Below are 18,687 nucleotides of genomic sequence, written 5' to 3'. Positions count from 1 at the left end.
GCGAAGTCCTCCATGTTCCACTAGAAGCCCGCACCCCACCCACCTGCGATTGGGTTGTAGGAAAGCTGAACTCCTAGTGCTTCTACAAAACATCTATTTTCTTACCTGCTTTAGACAGAACATAATTCTTCAGTTCTCAGCAATTAGATTTTAAAATTATCTTTTATTAAATCATGTATATGGCGTAGAACGCTCATCATTCTTAGTTGTGCGACACCACATTAAGCCTGGGCTGCAGAGAACAATGTGCCGCGCTGCACAGGGCTGGCACGGGGGGCGGGGGGGCGGGGGCGGTTCCCGGGGGAGGGCGGGACAGGCCAACAAATGCGCGGGTTGCAGGGCCTTGGAGGCTGGAGTTCAAGGGACACTGGATCGCGATATTCGTTGTGCCTCCCGTGCTGCTCTGTGGACCTTGCTTTCTCGCGCTCCCTCTTCCACCTCCCAGCCCTGACTACAAGAAGGCTTCTTCGTCTAGCAGGTGAAATGTTTCATTATCGCTCATGCCTGTTTTGGGGACTTTCAATTTTAATAAGTTCAGTGAGTTAATTGGAATGAGGCTATTAAATGCGTTTGAGCTCATTTTTTTAAATTTCCAATTTGGCTTTTCTCAGGTCTGGGTCTTTTTGATCAAGGCATTTCATTTTCACTGGCTCTGACAGGAAACTCACTTTCCTTAAAGACCGAATACAGAATCACCTGGGGAGAACCTCTGAGCAGCTGTGGCCTGCGAGGGCCAGGCTTTCGGAAGCGCTTTTGATGCCTTGACTGTTTTATTCTGTTTCATTATAACGATCGTAAGAACTGTTTAGTACTTAAATTCACCTCCATGCTTGTAGATTAATTAGGCGCTTCAGTCCCATACAAATTCTTTCTTTGCCAAACTAATGAAGTTTTGTTTTTTTTTAAATCCTTTAAGTCTCAAATTGGTTAAACTTTTTGAGGGCATTACGATGAAGTGAACCAAATAAACCTGAGCCTCACAAAATTTCTTTAAATCAGCTAAGACTAGTAAACCTTTAAAAACTGAGAAGAGCTGTGAAACAAGAATAAAATGGGGGTGCGGGGGTCAGTCCAAGTCGCAGGGGCTACAGGAAGCATCGGCCAGCTCGGGGGAGGCCCGGGCCGCCGCAGCTCACTGGGCGGGCCGATGGCCGTCCGCCACTGAACCCTTCTCGCACTCCCTGCAGCCTGGCTCCCGGCTCCGCTGCAGCCACTCCGAGGTTGCCAGGAACCTGGCTCATGGGAGCCAGCAACAGAGCGCGGGGCTCACAGACCACACCCGGAACCACGACGTCCCAGGCGGGCTGACCGCGGACAGCGTGGGGACCTTGCCCCGGCGGCACCGCGGGAGAGCCCCTCTGACAGCCGGCGCCCCGTTCCCGCCACTTCCGGGCTCTTCCTCCGACAAGGCGGGCAGCCTTCCGGAACCACCGTCTCAAAGCCGAACTTCTCCCCGGTCATATCCACAGACGCGGGGTCCGCCCCGCTCCTTGAGCGCCCCGCCCCTCCGGCAGGACCGCACGCCGGCAACGACCCCGCCCTGCGCAGACGCCGTGCTAAGGCGGGGGCCACGCCCCCACCTGAGAGGGCGGCCGGCCGGCGAGCGCAAACTGTCTATCAGGTACTGACAAGGGGATTTCATATCCTTGAGGAAATCTCGCCATTTATTTAAAAGGCGCCTGAACAGCTTCGGCTCTACGAAGAGCCTCGATAGAGCAATCAGCTTTTGCTGGAGCCATGGAAAGGAGCAGAGACACGGTGTGACAGAACCAATGGATCCGGGAGCTCTCCCTTTCTCTCGCTAAAACAAGCACGTATTTGTGTGTGTGGCACATATGGACGTTTGCTAAAATAAAAGGAGCGCGTAAACGCTGCGCGCACACCCGCTGTGAAGGCCGTCACCTGACGGGCGGCCCAGGCACACGCTCGGGCCACCCGCTTCTCCCCGGGCGCGGGCCCGGCGCACAGCCGACCGCCTCAACGCGCCCCGCTGCCGGGGCCCCCGGGGCCGCCGGTGCTCGCGGGCTTGCTCACGCGGACATCAATCGTGCCGATCCTGCGGGCACTTCGTCTGTTGACATGACGTCGTCTGAATCCACAGGACTAAGTGTAGAAAATGGGACCTATTCCTTCCCCCAACATGTCACCAAGTGCCAAGCACGGCTCTGTCAGCCACTCAGTCCTGCCACAGAGATGCCACCCTGGAGGGACAGCGAGCACAGGGCCCCGAGTGGGATCCTCTCCCTTCAATGACAGTGCGTCTCATCTATCCCCTACCCCCGTACAAACTGCATCCCCTCAGACACATCTGCCGCCTGGGCCGTAACCGCTGGGAAGAGGACAGCGTTGGCCCGGAAAGCATCTGGGTGGACGCGGGACTCACGCGTCCTCACGAGCAGGGAAACCTTCCCACAGCACCTTTTAAATTAAAGTACTGCTGACGCACAAACAAGCAAATCTTGACTAAGTGAAAGAGGGGGAAGGCTTGCCCTCAGCAGGGCCAATAAAAGCCCCATTCTGAATACAATTTCTTCTTCAATTAAGCTGTAAGTGTCTTTGAATGAGTCTAACTTAAGACATAAAATATCTCTTTACCTGGTTGGAAAACCTCATGCTCACATTCCGCTGATCCTGTAGTGGGACGTAGCGCTGGATAGGATCAATGTCCTTAGGACTGATTAATTCATCAGCTGAAAAAAAGGAAAGGACGTTACCCAAAATGCATCTGGACAGCACTATCAACCAACAACACCTGACAGACATGTATAGAACACTCCACCAACAAGAGCAGAATATACGTCCTTCTCAACGCACATGGAACATCTTCCATGTGCTAAGCCATAAAACATGCCTCAATAAATGTAAAAGGATTAAAACCAGACAGGTATGTTGGCCAACCACAACAGAATGAAATTAGAAATCAGTAACAAAAGGAAATTTTACAAATTCACAAATATGTGAAACTTAAAAACATATTCCTAAATAACAAACGGGCCAAAGAAGAAATAAAAAGGGAAATTAAAAAATAATTTCTAATATACTTTCTGATGAGATGATTGAAAATGAAGGCATGATATACCACAATTTATCCCATGCAGCTAAAGCAATATTCAGAGGTAAATTCATAACTGTAAATGCCTATATTAAAACCAAAGAACAATCTCACATCAATAGTCTACCCTCCCCACTTTTAAGACAGTGGATGAAACAGCTAACTGAATCAGAAGTAAGCTGAAGAATTAATAAATATTATAGTGGAAATTAATGAAATAGAGTATAAATAAGCAATAGAGAACATAAATGAAACCAAAAGTAGAGTCTTTAAAAGGATCAAAAGTTGACAAACCTCTAACTAGACTGACCAAGAGAATAAGAAAGAAGACTCAAATTACTATACCAGGAATGAAGGTAGCAACATTACTACCAATCTTAAGGATTGAAAGGAAATACTATGAACAAGTGCATGCCAGTCATTAGATAGCCTAGATGGACATGAACAAATTCCTGGAAATAGCCACATTACAAAAAGTGACTCTAGAGGGAACATAAAATCTGAATGGATTTGTAACAAATGACTAAAATTTCCCATTAAAAAAAACAAAAAACAAAACCCAGGACCAGATTTTTTCATTGGTGGATTCTGCCAAAAAGTTAAAGAACTAAAACCAATCTTTCACCAATTTTTCCCCAAAATAGTAGGGGAAACACTTCCCAACTCATTCTAAGGGGCCAGTATTACCCTAAGACCAAAATCAAAGACCACAAGAAAATTACAAAACAATATCCCTTTTGAATATAGACACAAACACCCTAAACAAAGATACTAGCAGAGAAAGCCTAATAACACATAAGGATTACACACCATGACCAAGAAGGATTTACCCCACAGATGCAAGGATGGCCTAACACCCCCAAAAACCCAAAATCTGTTACTGTGGCCCGCCCTCTCAACAGGAAGGACACAATACCTGCAGGGTCATCTCAGTAGACACAGAAAACATACTTGACAAAATTCAACATCCTGTCATGATAAAACCACTCAACAAACTGGGATAAGGAACTTTCTCAACCTGGCAAAGGGCATCGATGGAAAACCCATGGCTGAGGTCATACTCAATGAAAAAAAGAAAGAAAGAGGAAACACCGAATACTTTGCCCCGAAGACCAGGGACAAGACAATGGCGTCTGCCCCTGCCGCTCCTGTTTGATGCTGTACTGCAGGTTCCGGCCGGGTAAATCAGGCAAGGAAAAGAAGCGAAGGGCACAGGGAGAGTAAGAGGGAGGAGCTACAGCAGCTAAGACAGTGTGGAGCCGGCCTTGAGGGAGAGGCCAGTGGAACAGAGGGGAGAGTCCAGAAACAAGCCCTTACATTTATGGTCAACTGCTTTTTGACAAGGGTGTCAAAATACTTCAATGGGGAAAAGAATGGTTTTTCACAAACGCTGCTGGGCAACTGAATGTAGTCCACACAACCCGGCCATTTTACCCGATATACATCTAAGAGACATGGAAACATGTCAAGCAATAAATTGTACGTGAAAGTCCACAGCAGCATTATTCGTCACAGCAAACAAGCGGCAACGGCCCAAATATCCATCATCAGCTGAATGGATAAACCAGACGTGGTCCATGCGCACAGTGGAGTGCCACTGTGCCATAAAAAGACAGGAAGTGCCGATGAACCCCGAAAGCAAGCAAAGCAAAAGCAGCCCATCACAGAAGGCCACACATTACATGACCCGAGGCAGATGGCATGTCAACAGAGGGAAGTCCATAGAAAGAGAAAATGGACAATGACTGCCTCGTGCTGAGGGGGAGAGTGAAGTCATTCGGAGGAGATGGGCGCTGACTGCTCAACAGCATGAGGTTTGGGGGGATGAAAACCTTCTAGAACTGGCAGTGAGAGCAGCACGACTCTCTCTCCCCAAGGGCCCTAAAAACAACTGAACTGTGAGCCTTAGGTGACAATGCATGGCATGCACACTGTGAAACAGCCTCAGGAAAGCTGTTCTAAAAGTCGCGTCCTTGCCTTCTCGGGGAGGAAACCAGCTCCTAGAGGGGAGGCAACGTGTCTCCTGATGCTAAATGCCACAAGAGGCTTCTGGGGTGCTGACCAACACGGGGCAGGGGTGTCAACAGCTGCTGTAACTGTGGAGCCCTTTGCACCGGGTAGTTCCTAGTGGCAACTTCTGCTCAAACCCAAGGGTGCAACAGGAAGGCAATTCGGAGTGGCGGCGAGGCAGGGGACAGGCTCCCACCCCTCCTGAAGCGAGCCGGCCGGCATCCTTGCTTGTGCTGCAGGTCAGCCGCGGGTCAGCCGCGGGAACGCCGCGTCCCCCCTGCCCCTCGGCTCCGTACTGATCGCGTACAACGGGCACGGTGCTGCCCCTGTGCACAGGCTCGCCGCCGGCCCTCGGCTTCCCCCCACCGCCCAAGGTGGCGAGGGACTGACACGCAGGGCAGGGAGTGCCCCCCGCCCCACCCCTGCGCCAGGGTCGTTTCCAGGCACATGGCAACGGCAACGTCAGCCACTAGGCAGAGGCACCAGCGGCATTTTTAGTCCTCTCGGGAGGGGCTTTTAATAATAACAAAAGTGGTGTTAATAACAGAATAACAAGGATAAGGAGGAGCGGTGACGGCGGCGGCCACAGAAGTCACTGCACGCAATGCCCATGCAGCACTGACCACGTCCCTGGCGCTGCCTGAGCACTTCACGTGGACCAATCCGTCAGTCCTCGCCGCCCCCTAACCATTCGGTGAACGGCGAAAAGAAGGTGCCGCGCAGTGAAGCAGCTTGCACACAGGCTCGTAGGCGACAGAGTCCAGCTCCAAAGGGGCTCTCCGCAGCCGGGGCGCTTCACCACACGCTGGCCTGGCCCTTTAAGAGCCCGACCACCCTCTGCAGCAGGAGAAAACAGCAGGCGACCCAGGCCTCACGGGGCGGCAGCCCTCCCACCCAGCACAGGGGCCTATCACCCAACACTCTGAAAAGAATACACTTTTGCAAAATTTAAACTGAACCAATATAGGCGTAATTATGGCAAATAACGACCTATAATTTCAATTTATTACTATCAGTTTAGCTCATGATGCAGGGTTGATTAGAACAGTGATATTTTAAGTAGCAGCAAATTATTTCCTTACCTCATTTGTCTGATCACCAGGACGTGGAACAATTTCCACTCCACCAAGAAGTGCTTTACATAATTAATGTTTCCCTGTCATATGCTACACAAATGAAGTTCTCTCTTTATTATTTTGTTATTTATAAATGATGACAGATAAATTAAGAAATCTTATATCCTTAGAAAGCATAAATGCTAATCTATTAAAATTAATATGAATAAAAGAGTTAACCGAGTCTTTTGAAAAAATCTCTCCACGTGCTTCCTCCTCCTCCCTTCCTCGTCCGGCAGGGCCACCCGGCCTGAGGCGCACGGGAGGCCCGGCAGGCGGCACCTGCCCACGTGTGGCCATCCCCCAGCTGCATGTGCAGGCACCCAAGCAACTGGATAAACAAAATAACGCATGGCTGGGTTACCACTTTCGGAAACATTCCGCGCTGTGATCACTGCTTTCACCTCTGTCATGGTGAAGGTGCCTACCACCTGCACAGGTCAGGTTAACGGGGATTTTTTTGTTTTCTCACTGCACCGATTTTTATCATTTTGGAAGCAAAACAGAGTATTCCCTGTGCCGAGGCCAAGGCCCTGGTCTTCGAGTTAAGAAGGACAGCCTGAAAGAGCTGACACCCCAGGGAGCACAGGGCAGCTGGGGTGCACGAGGCGGGGGCGGGGGAGGGCAGCGCTCACGCTGGCAGGTGCCCAGGGCCGTGCCCACGGGGAGTGAGTGTTTCGTAAATGCACCAGGTGCCTTCAGATCATGGGAGGACACACTAGGTCGCTGATGTCTGCACTGTGATCAACAGAAGGCTTTATGAAGTACACCCTGAGTTTAGCTCAAACAGTAACTGTTGAGGGTAAAATATCTTAAGAATTTTTCTTTCTTTAATGAAAAAGAACTTAAAAAATATTTAACAGGAAGTAGATTTTTTGTCATGACATCAGACTTACAGAGGACACACTCTAATAGGCTCAGCAGACGTTTCACGAGGGGAGGGTGGGCTTCGAAGCCCGGCTGACCCCCGGCGGCCAGGGCGCAGAGGTGGCCTGTGCGCTGAGGGAGGGGCCGCGCGGGTCACAGGGCGTCAGGCCCAGCCCCATGTGCGCGCATGTGTGCACGTGGCATTGGGGATAAGGCAAAGGCAATGTACTTCTCTATCTATCACCTCAAGTCTCTTACTGACTCCCTTAGGGAATTAAATAATACCTATCGCAAAAAGAAGAAAAAGTCCTCTGTGAATCCAAGACAATTTTCATTCACCTGAGTATTTGGGGTGTTCGTATGTACTAGAAAGGTGCAGTTAATTAAAATGGCCCCATAATTCGGCCTTACTCCAAGACAACACTTTAACTCCTGATGCTTGCTAACGACGTCTTCGAAGCGCCCTTCCTCAAAGAGCTCTCCAGCCGCCTGGCGCCCTGCGCGGCCTGTCTCCAGGGAGTGGCGTTCTCACCACGGCACCTGAATGGAGGTCCCTGGCCAATGCCTGGAGTGCGGGGGAGGACAACGCGTGCCTATTTGCTGAAAAGCCTAGAAGTTGGATTTCCTTTAAAGCTAAACAACTGACCTATTAGCTTCTGTTTTTAAAAAGTATTGAATAAGAAAATATGTTAACTTAAGTGATGGTTTGGTGAAGTTCAAAATTATCATTATGTTAATCTTATATTTCTCTAGTTTTCTTAACCACAAAAGATTTCGCCCAGATATCATAATTTTCAGGTGATTTTTATATGATAAATACTTTCAGGTTATTTCTGCCTAGGAACTCACAATGGTACTGGGCATCTCTTACATGGAGTGTCTACACGTCCATATTTAACAATGAAGATAGCGAATGATCATTTTATTCTTAGACAAGTCAAATGCTATATCTTAAAATAGGTCTTATCTGGTTTAAAATAACTATGTCTAAAATTTATTTACCTATTTTATAGCAAACACTGATTTTCTCAAAGTCTAACTTTTCTAAAGAAAAAAAATGCTGTAAGAATGAACTATTTTCTGAGAACAGAATGGGTAGTTGAGGCCTTGGGCCAGGAAATGTTATTGCAGACTGGGTCTTTGGGCTCTGGCAGTGGAATAAAAGTCACACAGTTTTTGATGTGTCATTATTCACTCAGGCACACACAGAGCAAGACACTCTGATTAGAGTTCACTGGTTACAAGCTCTCATGAATTAGTGAATGCCGTAAAGCACTGCAAAAATATTTTAAAAGATTTTACTCTTCTATTAGTTTCATGTAACTCCAAGTAAACCACCCACAAAACATTGTCAAACAAATATCCAGCCAAGGCCCCTTTCATGAGTAAGTGCGACTTTGTGCGTAAATGGGATCGTATCTGGAACCTCTGCAGCCCCCAGAGAAGCTTGATGGTGCTCGGGGCAAGTGTCCAGCAGCAAAAAGCCACTGAAGGACTCAATCCTCAGAGACCCCTTCATCTTGACCGGGGAGCTGGGAACCCGGAGACCCACTGCGGTGCCCCGGGGGCTCATGAATGTGCCATGTCCCTTCCTCTGGAGGGGGGGCGGGGGGGGTGGCAAGGATGTGGCTTCCCAGTTCTCACCACGCCTTCTGCATGTTCTCTGCTGGCTCTTTAGAGGCTCAACAGGGAAAAGAGAAATTGACTCTCCTTTGAAGTCTCTCTTCTTTTTGATCATGAAGCAGAGACGGAAGCCTGGACTGCCCGGGCTATTTCTGTTGCTCCAGTCTCAACACAAGAAAACGCTATTTACATTGAAAATCTATCTGCGTTCACTACATTGACTTTGGCATAAGGAAGGTCCAATGCTTTTTTTACTGACTGATGCTATTTTCAATCGTTTTTTTAAAAGCTCAATTTGCTTATGTTGAGTCCGGTCGATACTGAGCTCCCAAGTCATTAGCCTTCTCAGCTGCACTGGAGGCTTTGCTCAAATAACGCTCTTTCCAACCGATCGCCCTCAGGCTGGACACACAGCGACGTGCAAGAGGGAGGGTTAGCTCTCCAGTCTCTTATCCCAGGGACCGGTTTTCAGCCTCGGAATCACACATTTTCATCACGCTCATTTGTAATTTCCAAGTACCGTGCCGGTATATAGAAATTCATGAGTCTGACATTAAAATTCTGTCCTTACACAGCTTGGCTGCTCCTCTGCTGAAATTTTTATTTAGCTCTGAGTATCAATGAGGTTTCTTTGTATTCCTGCTAGAGAGATAAAAATAACATTCTAACCAGAGGTAACCTTACCAACCTGGGCTTGATTCTCAGAAAACTAATATATGTATGTATTTTTTTTTCTTTTGGAAAGTATAAAAGCAAAATCTATATAAATAATATGAACTCCTTATCAAAAGCTGCCCAAATGAAAGAAGATTTTTCTCCAGGGTCTTAAATCAGCATTCCAAGTTTACATGGAGGCCCAGAAAGCGCAGCAGGGAAACGAGAAGCTTGCGACCAGCATTGACGTCATTCCCTTCACTTGGGGGGACTTCTACTCGCTTTTGTATGTTACTTGTGTGAAGCTTGAATTGGAAACCTGGGCTTTGAAATACTCTTCCCACACGAACGCAAACAAAGAAACCCAGAATGATCACTGCCATGGCGCATACACGGCCGGCCGCTACATGGCACTCGCATGGCCAGCGGAGGCGATGCAGCGTCTCGCACAGTAAGTGGTTCTTCTCATGTAGGTGCAGTGTTTAAAACCCGCCTGGTCTGCCACCTGTGAGCCGTAGAGGAATCCTCACTCTAATGTGATGGCCTTTTTGATGGACATGCTAATAATCTTTGACATTTTGGCAGGCCATGGCACAGGGAGATGCATAATACTTTTTAATGTTCATTAAATTAGCTTCATTTCCGTGGGTCCAGAGTAGACATTTTCAGCGGACGTTTTTGGAGTAGCTGAAAAATAATTCTTCAAAGAACTGTGAGTAATGGCCCCACTTAGCATCTAGCTAGTGAAATTGCTGTGTATTTATTGGAAAGAAGAGAGCTTTGACATAAACAATTCCTTTTGGCAAGTGGTTTACTAAAGCTCTGACCAAATACGACCATTATATTAAATCAGAATGTTATTGTAGCATATAAAAGGACATCGGAGTGCCTCTGGCCTTCTGCTGGAAGCCTGCCCACTGGCTGAAGGCAGCCCCGAAGTGGCCACAGCGGACCCCGTGCCCACCTGACAGTCTTCCCAGAACCGCCCAGCACACGCACTGAAACAGGCCTATTTCTAGACCTTTACACACTAAGAAACTCCCCCTGGACCTCTTAGCAGCTTGAACACCGCCCAAGTCCAAGAAAAATGTCGGCAAAGACATGCTTCCATGGACCTGATAACAAGGGGAAAGAACGGACCCAACTTTCTCCACTTACCCAGGAGTTTGGCGATGACATACAGGGCTTGTCCCCAAAGAAACAGCTTTCCATCGCGGCCACAGTTGCTAGGAAACCGCTTTTGACTGCCAGGGTTTCTTTTTTCATATTCTACAAAATCAGCTGGCACATAATAGTACTTGGGTACCACAGGATGACCTACGGCATTTGAAAAGAAACATTTAAAATACAGCAAATCAGTGTCCTTCCCACAGTTTCCCTTCAAGAAAGCACAGTGGCCAGAAGGGGGGGGGGCGCGGAGAGAGAGAGAGAGAGAGAGAGAGAGAGAGAGAGAGAGAGAGGAGCTGAACTACATGGAGCCAACGGGACAGCCTCGTCGGGTGGCGCGGGGCGGGACGCGGCACCCCGATGCGGGCGCCCCGCAGACACTGCCCGCGAAGGCCGTGGCAGGAGCTCCCTGCGTTGACAACCCGGGTTTCACAGCGTACGTTCTGTGTTAGCCAGCAATGTGCATAAGCTCCCTGAACAACATTTCGTTTTAGCGCCTTTGAGTGAATCAACAAATACCGCACGCAAATATTGAGACACAGGAGAAGCTCTGTGTAATAGGATTAGTCCGTGGAAGCTTTTGAAATGAGATGCTGGGTTATCGGAAGGGAAGAATTACAAGCCCGAGCCGTTGCTTAGGGCAGAGAAATCCCCATTTTAAACATTAAGCCCATTATGTGTCATTTACTGTCACTGAAGAGAAAAAAAACCACCTTCCCCTGTGACCGACCCATTTCAAAATATTCCTAAGTAGAAATTAAAAATTATTATTGAAAGACTAGAATCTTTGTGGATAATATAAAAGGGAAAAAGATAACATTCGAAGAGTTTTTTGCAGTATCAGCCCATGGGAAACTTAATTTTTCTAATAAACGTTCACAGGTTTCTTTAAAGCTCCTTCTTCACACATCGGTCAGTAGTGATGTTCATGTCTAAAGCCAGTGACAACGTCTGACACACGCAGAGAACCGTTCGGACGTCACTCCCACCGGATGAAGCCTGCACAGTGCGGCTCACCAGCCGCCGCCACGCCGCACCGGACCCGCAGCCGCGAGAGCCTCGCGATCTGACTCAAGCGATTTCAAGTGTTACAGCATCACATCACCATGTTACCCCTCACACTGGACAATGATTCTCTGGCGCGTAAAGACACAAGTGACTGGTTTTAAAATGAATTTAAATTTGGAATTCAGTTTCTTCCCTAAGCATTTCATGACTTGAACGGTATGCGTATTCTTAAGGGTGAGCGCGTGGTGTGACACACTGACCCGAGGCCCTCGGAGAAAACCCCAGCGGATGCCGCGGAGCCAGGAAGGGGTTCGGCGCTGCGTTGCAGCCACGAGGCCTGCCATTCTCACCAACGCCTAACAGTTTTTAACTTCCAGGTAAATATGTTCTCAAAGCCGTTCACCCGGGAGAATATAATCTTATTTGTGAATAGTTTCAAACGCCAAAGGTGTTTGGCATTTGAACTTCCCTGGAATCCCTCTGAGAATGAGTTGTACATTCCCACGGAAAATCCTGCGACGACCTCTCTTGGGCCCTGCTGGTGCCCGACTGAAGCCACGACGCTGTTCCGCACACTGGGCCTTCTGGTCATTTCTGAAATTCTAAATCCCTCCGCGGAGGGCGGCATTTCAGCACCTTGGTGACACTCAAAACAACGCGCCTCAGCCCCGGAGCGATGGCAGGGCGGAGGCCGGCTGCACCCGGCAAGGGGGGCCCCGTAGGCTCGGGCAGGCGGCTTCGCAGCTACTCAAGCTGCCACCACCTAAACGCAGTCCATGCGCCGCCGCTCTCGTCTGGCCAAGGGAGCTCCTTTTATAAAAGCAAATTTATCACAGCAAATGAAGAGATTATCCTTCCCAATTTACCCAAGGCTCTGCTCATTTTTTCAATTTAATATAAATTGCTCTATTTCAAAGGAATCACTTACACATTTCAAAGGAACAGTAAGGAAATATTAGTAGGAAAAATTTCTTGAAAAAACAATCCAACTATACCTTCTGATGTCTGATGAAGAACTGGAGTTAGGAGATCCTGATACTCCTTGACTTGTTGAGAATTGCCTCTAAAAACGCCTAAAATGTAAAATACAAATTCTAATAGCATCTGAGCCCAGTAAGCACCAAAGAAATTTTACCTTAGAAAAATCTATCAGCCCAGTTATAATTATTTGGGTAATTTTCTGCATAAATGATAAAAATAAAATTGGAAAAAGGCAATGAAAATGTGTGTGATATTTTTCCAGGAAATCAGTTTTAGAAGGTCATGTTAGCACTTATAACTGAAACTGAATTTTAATTGAAATTTCCCTATTCGTCAGTATAAATGCTAGAGGTATTCGCAATGTCGCAGATTAAATTAGTATGCATGGTTTCTACTCATTAAAAAGTCTTTGTAAACATGAAAAGATGGCAGTATTATTTTAAAAATAATTTGAAGTACTTTTAATTCCTTAAGCCCCCTAGCACTGGACCAGGAGGCAGGAGAGCGTGCACAAGGCAGCCGGGGAGCCGCCGACCCAGAGGCGGACTGTTCCGCCCGCGAAGTCACGCTCCACGGCCGCGCCCCCCTCCTTGCCCCCTAACGCTCCTATGCCAGGAGACAAGCCCACTTACCGTCAATCATCATGTACAGGAAAAATATGGGGAATTCACATTCAATGCCATCAAATAGCTAAAACAGAAAATAAAATATTAAACACTGCCTGAGCAATTAATTGGAACAGTTATGTTAGAAAAATAATTAGAGCAATTATAGTTAGGATATACAAAAATACATATTTACAGTAATAATGAAAATGGGACTGATTTTATAAGTAGTTTCAGTGCTCCTTTTAAAAAAATTCTCAGAACTCATCATTCATGAGCTCATTTGTTTAATCCACCACCCAGGATCCTTCCTCCAATAACCGCTCACTAGGAACTGAGTTAGCAATGGCCGGCATCGAGCCAGAGCGCCCGCCTGGGAGGCCCCGGCCCCCGGGGAGGGGCCTGGGAGGAAGCTGCTGTCGCCTCTTCCGAAATGTCTGTCCCTGGGAAGGCAGGGAGACAGGGAGCAGGACACCTGCGTCTGTCCAGGTCCGAGAAGGGTGTCTGAGAAGGGAGAGGCCTCAGATAACACTAGGCAGGTTTCTCCAGGGAGACGCGCTAAGGGACTCCATGACCGGGCAACGACAGACGCACGGAGCAAAGTCAGTCAAGGAGACCGAGGGCGAGTCTGTGTTCCTGGGTCGAGCAGGGAAGGAACCGTGCGTGCGGAAAGCCAACGAGGGGGCCGGCCACCAGGCCACCAAGGGCCTGGGAAGCCACACTCAGGTAAGGGCCTGTGGTCTGCACCCCGGTGGGCCCTGCGCGGGGTTACATTCCCTCTCAGACTGACTTGCCGGGTGGGCAGCTGGGAGCAGAGCCGGGAGCGCCAGGGCAGGAGATCAGAGCAGCCGCTGGCAGGCCGCTGGGGACGCCCCGCGGTTACACAGGGGCAGCCTACGCCGAGGTCCCTTGCCCTCGTCACGGGACCGCGCCCATCCTCAGTGAGGTGGCCAAGGCCACGGCCGGACTGACGACTTGCCGTCGACCCGCTAAGGCAAAGCCTCGGCAACATAGGGGATGCTGACCTTGCGGGGCTGTCCGGACTGGAGTCCGGGCAGCTTAAAATCAGCTAGTACATGAGATACAAAACCGTTCAGAACTCAGCCCTGGGAGGGCTATGTCGCAAAGGGAAGTGTCTACGTGAAACAGAAGGGTGTTTGCCGAATGAGTGAAAGCAGGACCACAAACAGGCACCTCCTCTCCCGCGAGACGGGCGGCCTGGATGGGCGGGCGCACCTGCACCCAGCGGACCCACGGGCCGACGGGGACACACTGGCGCGGGAGCCGCGCTGACCGAGTGCTGATGTTGTATGTGCCGATCGCCACTCCACGCGCTTTTATACGTATTAACTCACTGAACCCATAAAGCACCATAATAACAGGACCCATAATAGTGCACACGATTATTTTACCAGGGAAGAGTATGAAACCCAAAGAGGCCTGTTTGGCTGCCCATAGCTACTAAGTGGCTGAGCCGGCGTGCGCACCAGGCAGTCCACCGCCTCCATCGGCGTTTGGGCCGCTCTGCTACGCCATGTGGGGCAGTTTTTGGTACCTTGATTTCAGCTGGTTTGTAGTAGCGTCTGTTGGGATCTTCCAAGGATGTTCTATACCCATCTCTCAAGAACCGCTTAAATCCGTATTTTCCTTTTAACTTTCTAACCACTTTGTCAAATGTCTGGATAAACAGAGCCTCGTCATCCAGGGCAAAGGCAGGGTAGCTGATGCACGGGAGCAGGGCAGCGTCTGTGTTCTGGGCAATGAGAGGAGGAGGGGACGTCAGAGCCTGCGGGGCGCACCGACAGCCTCGGGGGCCAGCAAGGGGGCGGGCCCTGGGGACAGAGATGTGTCTGGTGCGGCGTGGAGCCTCACACGGGGGTGAAGCGTCACTCGTCAGTAAGAAGCATCTTCAAGGTTCAACCCTGATCCCACTCTTGAAGATACTAATTAAGGCAGCGCACACAAATGTAACAACAGTGATCAGTCATTACAACTTAGTCTGTCATAACAATTTGTTTGCAATAGTGAAAAACAGAATAATCTAAATGTCTAACAACGAGGTGAGTAAAGTAGCAGCCATTAAAATTTATGCTGTAGAAACATTCATTGATATGGAAACAGGTCCCATCATAGAACTAGGTTGTCAAGTATTATGAACAATTTTCTTCCAATTTTGTAAAGTAAAAATAACATATGTATATAAAATATATGGAAATCTATAAATACATATATATCACCCTAAGATGATAACTGAGTGGTGAAATAATGAGTAGAGATTATATTACTTGCATATTTGTGGATTTTACTTTTATCAAAATCTTGCATTACTTCTATACAATAGTTATTTTTAAATAGACTATTCCATTTGGGGTATTCTCTAAAAATAGAACCACAAATAACCCCTACAAAAATCTGCAGAAATCTACCATAGGTATATAAAGGTTTATCAAAGGGGGAAATCTTAAATGATAGCGCGTTAATTTAATACAGAGATGTCTCACGTGAGATCTTGATTCCCTGGGTAGCAGTGAGCACAGAGTCTGCCTGTTACGGTTATGAGCGTCAAGATCCACGAAGATCACCGACCAAGAGCAGCCCTGGGACAAGAAAGAGGAGGAAGGACTTGCAGAGAGCTGGGCATTTTGACTGCAAAGAAGTTTCGCAAAAACACGAACTGGCTGTCCTTTAGCACGGCGACACAGGAGATTTTAATATTCTTTTTAATACGTTCAGTATTTCTCAAATGTCTCACTATAAACTTTATTTTTATAATCACAAATAAATGTTATTTTTCTGTTTTCCCCATTTCCGCTTAGTTTCTTATAAATCCAACTGTATTGATTATAAGATATCTAATCAATTACAGGTATTTAATAAAATTACAAATATTAGTTTAGTTAACATTTTTGACCAGGAATAATGCAAAAACTAATACAGATTCATAAAAGCTCACTGTATAGCCCTAGTAGAGAATGTTGATTATATGATCAAACTAAACAAATTTAGATACAATCTAGTATTACAGGTATAAATACTACTTGATTAAAATATGAGTACAGGAGAACCTCAAATAATAATACTGTAAATAACACCAGCCAGGATGCACAGGAGCCAGGCCCTGGCCATGCTCCCCATGGGCTGCCTCGCTTGGTCCCCAAATGCAGATAGTATTGTTTCTATGTTACCAAAAAAGGGTGCTAAGTCTTCGTTTAATACAGCAAGGGTTCAAAATCCAGTCTCTAAGTTACATGGCTTCCCATACTAAAGATCACCTCTCAAGTAAGAACCAAAAACTGGAACAAAGAAATGTTCGTTGGTGGCTAACCAAGTTTCACCAAGTCAAAAAAAAATTCACTATTTATCCATTATTAGTGATTTCCATATGCAAGAGCAGAGTCATAAGTAAACACGGTGTCCTGTAAATGGGGAGCTAAATATTTCCGAACATCAAAGAGAATGAACCAGGCACACACAGGCTGCTGGCATCGCAGAGAACCCCAGAGAGCTGCACGGGAAAGGAAGAGGCGCACTGTCAGGGAAAATAAATCTCATCCCACTTCTCACCCTGAACTAAAATACCTCGCATCAATCCATCGCCTAGACTGAAATGCAACAGGCAGTAGCTCCACATATCCATATACGGCCTGGGTCCATGTATCAGACCGAATATATGCGCATTTTTCCCGTTAGCCCGTGTCCAGCCATGAGTACCCCCTCATAAAATATGAATGACTTTCATTCTTCCTATCATTTCTTACATCTCTTTTAACTCTGACAAGCCAGTCCATTGACAAGCACTGAGAGGCTGTCTTTCAACAACCAGACTGATGCTCAACCATCCTTGCCTACTTCTCTCTCCCCCCAAACTAAGTGGAACTGAGCTGTGCTCTCTGCTTTCCGGAAAACAAGACAGAAGAACCTGACCTCTGCTCCAAGGGGCTGACCCGGGTCATACACACACACACACAGTCCTGCACCAGGCGAGCACCGAAACGGGAAGGCCGCCCCTGGCAACGCATGACAAGGTGCCAGCTGAGAGGCTCCGCTGAGAGGAGGGGGATGCCAGGGGACCTCGGAGGGTGGCAGGAGAAAAATAAAATAGGGAACTTGGGGTTCTTCGTGGAAAAGGTGAGGAGCACAGCTAGGACCTGAATTTGGGGGAAAAGGGGGGCACCTAGGGGGACTAGAACAAAACAGCAGAGAAGTGGGTGGGTGGGTGTAAGGTGTTGGGGGTCCATGAATACACAAAATAATGGGACTGACTCATTTATTCTTAGGCTGATAATTAATAAAGTTAATTACATGCCGTGTCAGTCTGCCTTGGGTTGAATTTTTATAGACACAGTCTAAATAGGATAATTTATAAATAATGAAGTAAAATGGCATTTTTGGCAATTCTTGCTGTTATTTATTAATATGAACAGCCAACTTGTGTTTTCTAGCCAAAAATAAGTGGCTTATTTGTTCAACTCTCTTCCTGGGTCGGCCTCTAAGAAATATGTGTAAGAGGAAAAATAATCTCATATGATCACATTTTAACACGGAAGTCAAAGGCCAGTTAACTTTATTATTTGCTGTCCTCTCAAAAAACAGACCCTGCCTTAGGCACGTGGCCCAGATTTACAGGAGAACAGAAGGGCGCAGGGCCAAAGGCAGCTACGTGTGTTCAGGAGCAAATTTTTTTAAAACTGTCAGGGAGAACGTACATATGGAATTAGTTATCGCCTACTTCAAACGATCAGACGCACTGATTTCAGGCCCGCGCACGTCACAGGGGAACGTTCAGCGATGTCTGCAGCGCGGCGAACGCTCCAACGCTCAGCAGGATGCGAGCCCTGTCTCTCCCGCCACCTCTCAGGTCGAGACCTCTCCGATTCAGGACGGGAATGCGAAAAAATGTTTTTTGTAAGTACATGTCGTCCAGAATATCTGATTAGCCTTGGACACTTTATTTCACCTTATTTCACCTTCCATTTGCTGAAATCATCACGGCTCTGCCTGAACGCCCCGACTCCATCTACGGAGCCTCTTTTAAGACTGGCAGCTCAGACTCGACTCCCAAACCCAGCTTCTGTGACCGCGCTCCCGCGAGCACCCTAGTTACATCACGTCCCCAGGCCTTGCTGCCTTTATGCCCGGAGGTTTGTACCTTGGACCCGCCTCACCCATTGTGCCCGCCCCCCACCTCAGGCACCCACCCATCAGCGCTCTGTCTCCACGACCTTGGGGCTTTTGTCTTTTGTTTTATTTACATTCCACACAGTGAGACCATATAGTTTTTGTCTTTCTCCCCTGTCTGATTTACCTCATTCACCGTAACACCCTCCCCATATACACACATTGTCACGGATGTCGATTTCATTCTTTTCTATGGCTGAACTGTACGCTGCTGTGCACAGGCACCATGCGTCCTTTATCCGTTCATCCATCAAAGGACACCTGGGCTGTCCCCGTCCTCCTTGGCTGTTGTACACACGGCTACCATTGTTCATGCCACATGGCCCTCCTACTCCTTCCTTCCTTCCTCCCTGCCCTCCGGCTTCTCTGTCTTACACACGTGCGTGCACACACATTTAAATGAATATATCGGAGGGTGGGGGAGGAA

At 47.9% G+C, this 18,687-nt stretch overlaps 1 protein-coding gene across 3 annotated transcripts in view; it reads right to left on the bottom strand.

Moving 5' to 3' along the window:
* The window catches only part of PHKB (phosphorylase kinase regulatory subunit beta), a 92,594-nt gene that overhangs the window by 31,363 nt on the left and 42,544 nt on the right, over nt 1-18,687 (bottom strand). For all 3 annotated transcript variants that reach the window (XM_054570306.1, XM_054570305.1, XM_054570307.1), the window contains exons 9-14: nt 15,584-15,679; nt 14,638-14,835; nt 13,110-13,167; nt 12,492-12,569; nt 10,480-10,638; nt 2,596-2,690 (exon numbers count right to left, since the gene is read on the bottom strand). In XM_054570306.1, the coding sequence (XP_054426281.1) occupies nt 2,596-2,690; nt 10,480-10,638; nt 12,492-12,569; nt 13,110-13,167; nt 14,638-14,835; nt 15,584-15,679 (684 nt within the window). The remainder of the gene's footprint in view (nt 1-2,595; nt 2,691-10,479; nt 10,639-12,491; nt 12,570-13,109; nt 13,168-14,637; nt 14,836-15,583; nt 15,680-18,687) is intronic.

The sequence above is a fragment of the Pteronotus mesoamericanus genome, unplaced genomic scaffold (assembly GCF_021234165.1).
Source record: "Pteronotus mesoamericanus isolate MK-2021 breed Mesoamerican mustached bat unplaced genomic scaffold, CSHL_Meso_final contig_202, whole genome shotgun sequence".
Classification (NCBI taxonomy): domain Eukaryota; kingdom Metazoa; phylum Chordata; class Mammalia; order Chiroptera; family Mormoopidae; genus Pteronotus; species Pteronotus mesoamericanus.
This window is presented reverse-complemented; position numbering and strand designations above follow the sequence as displayed.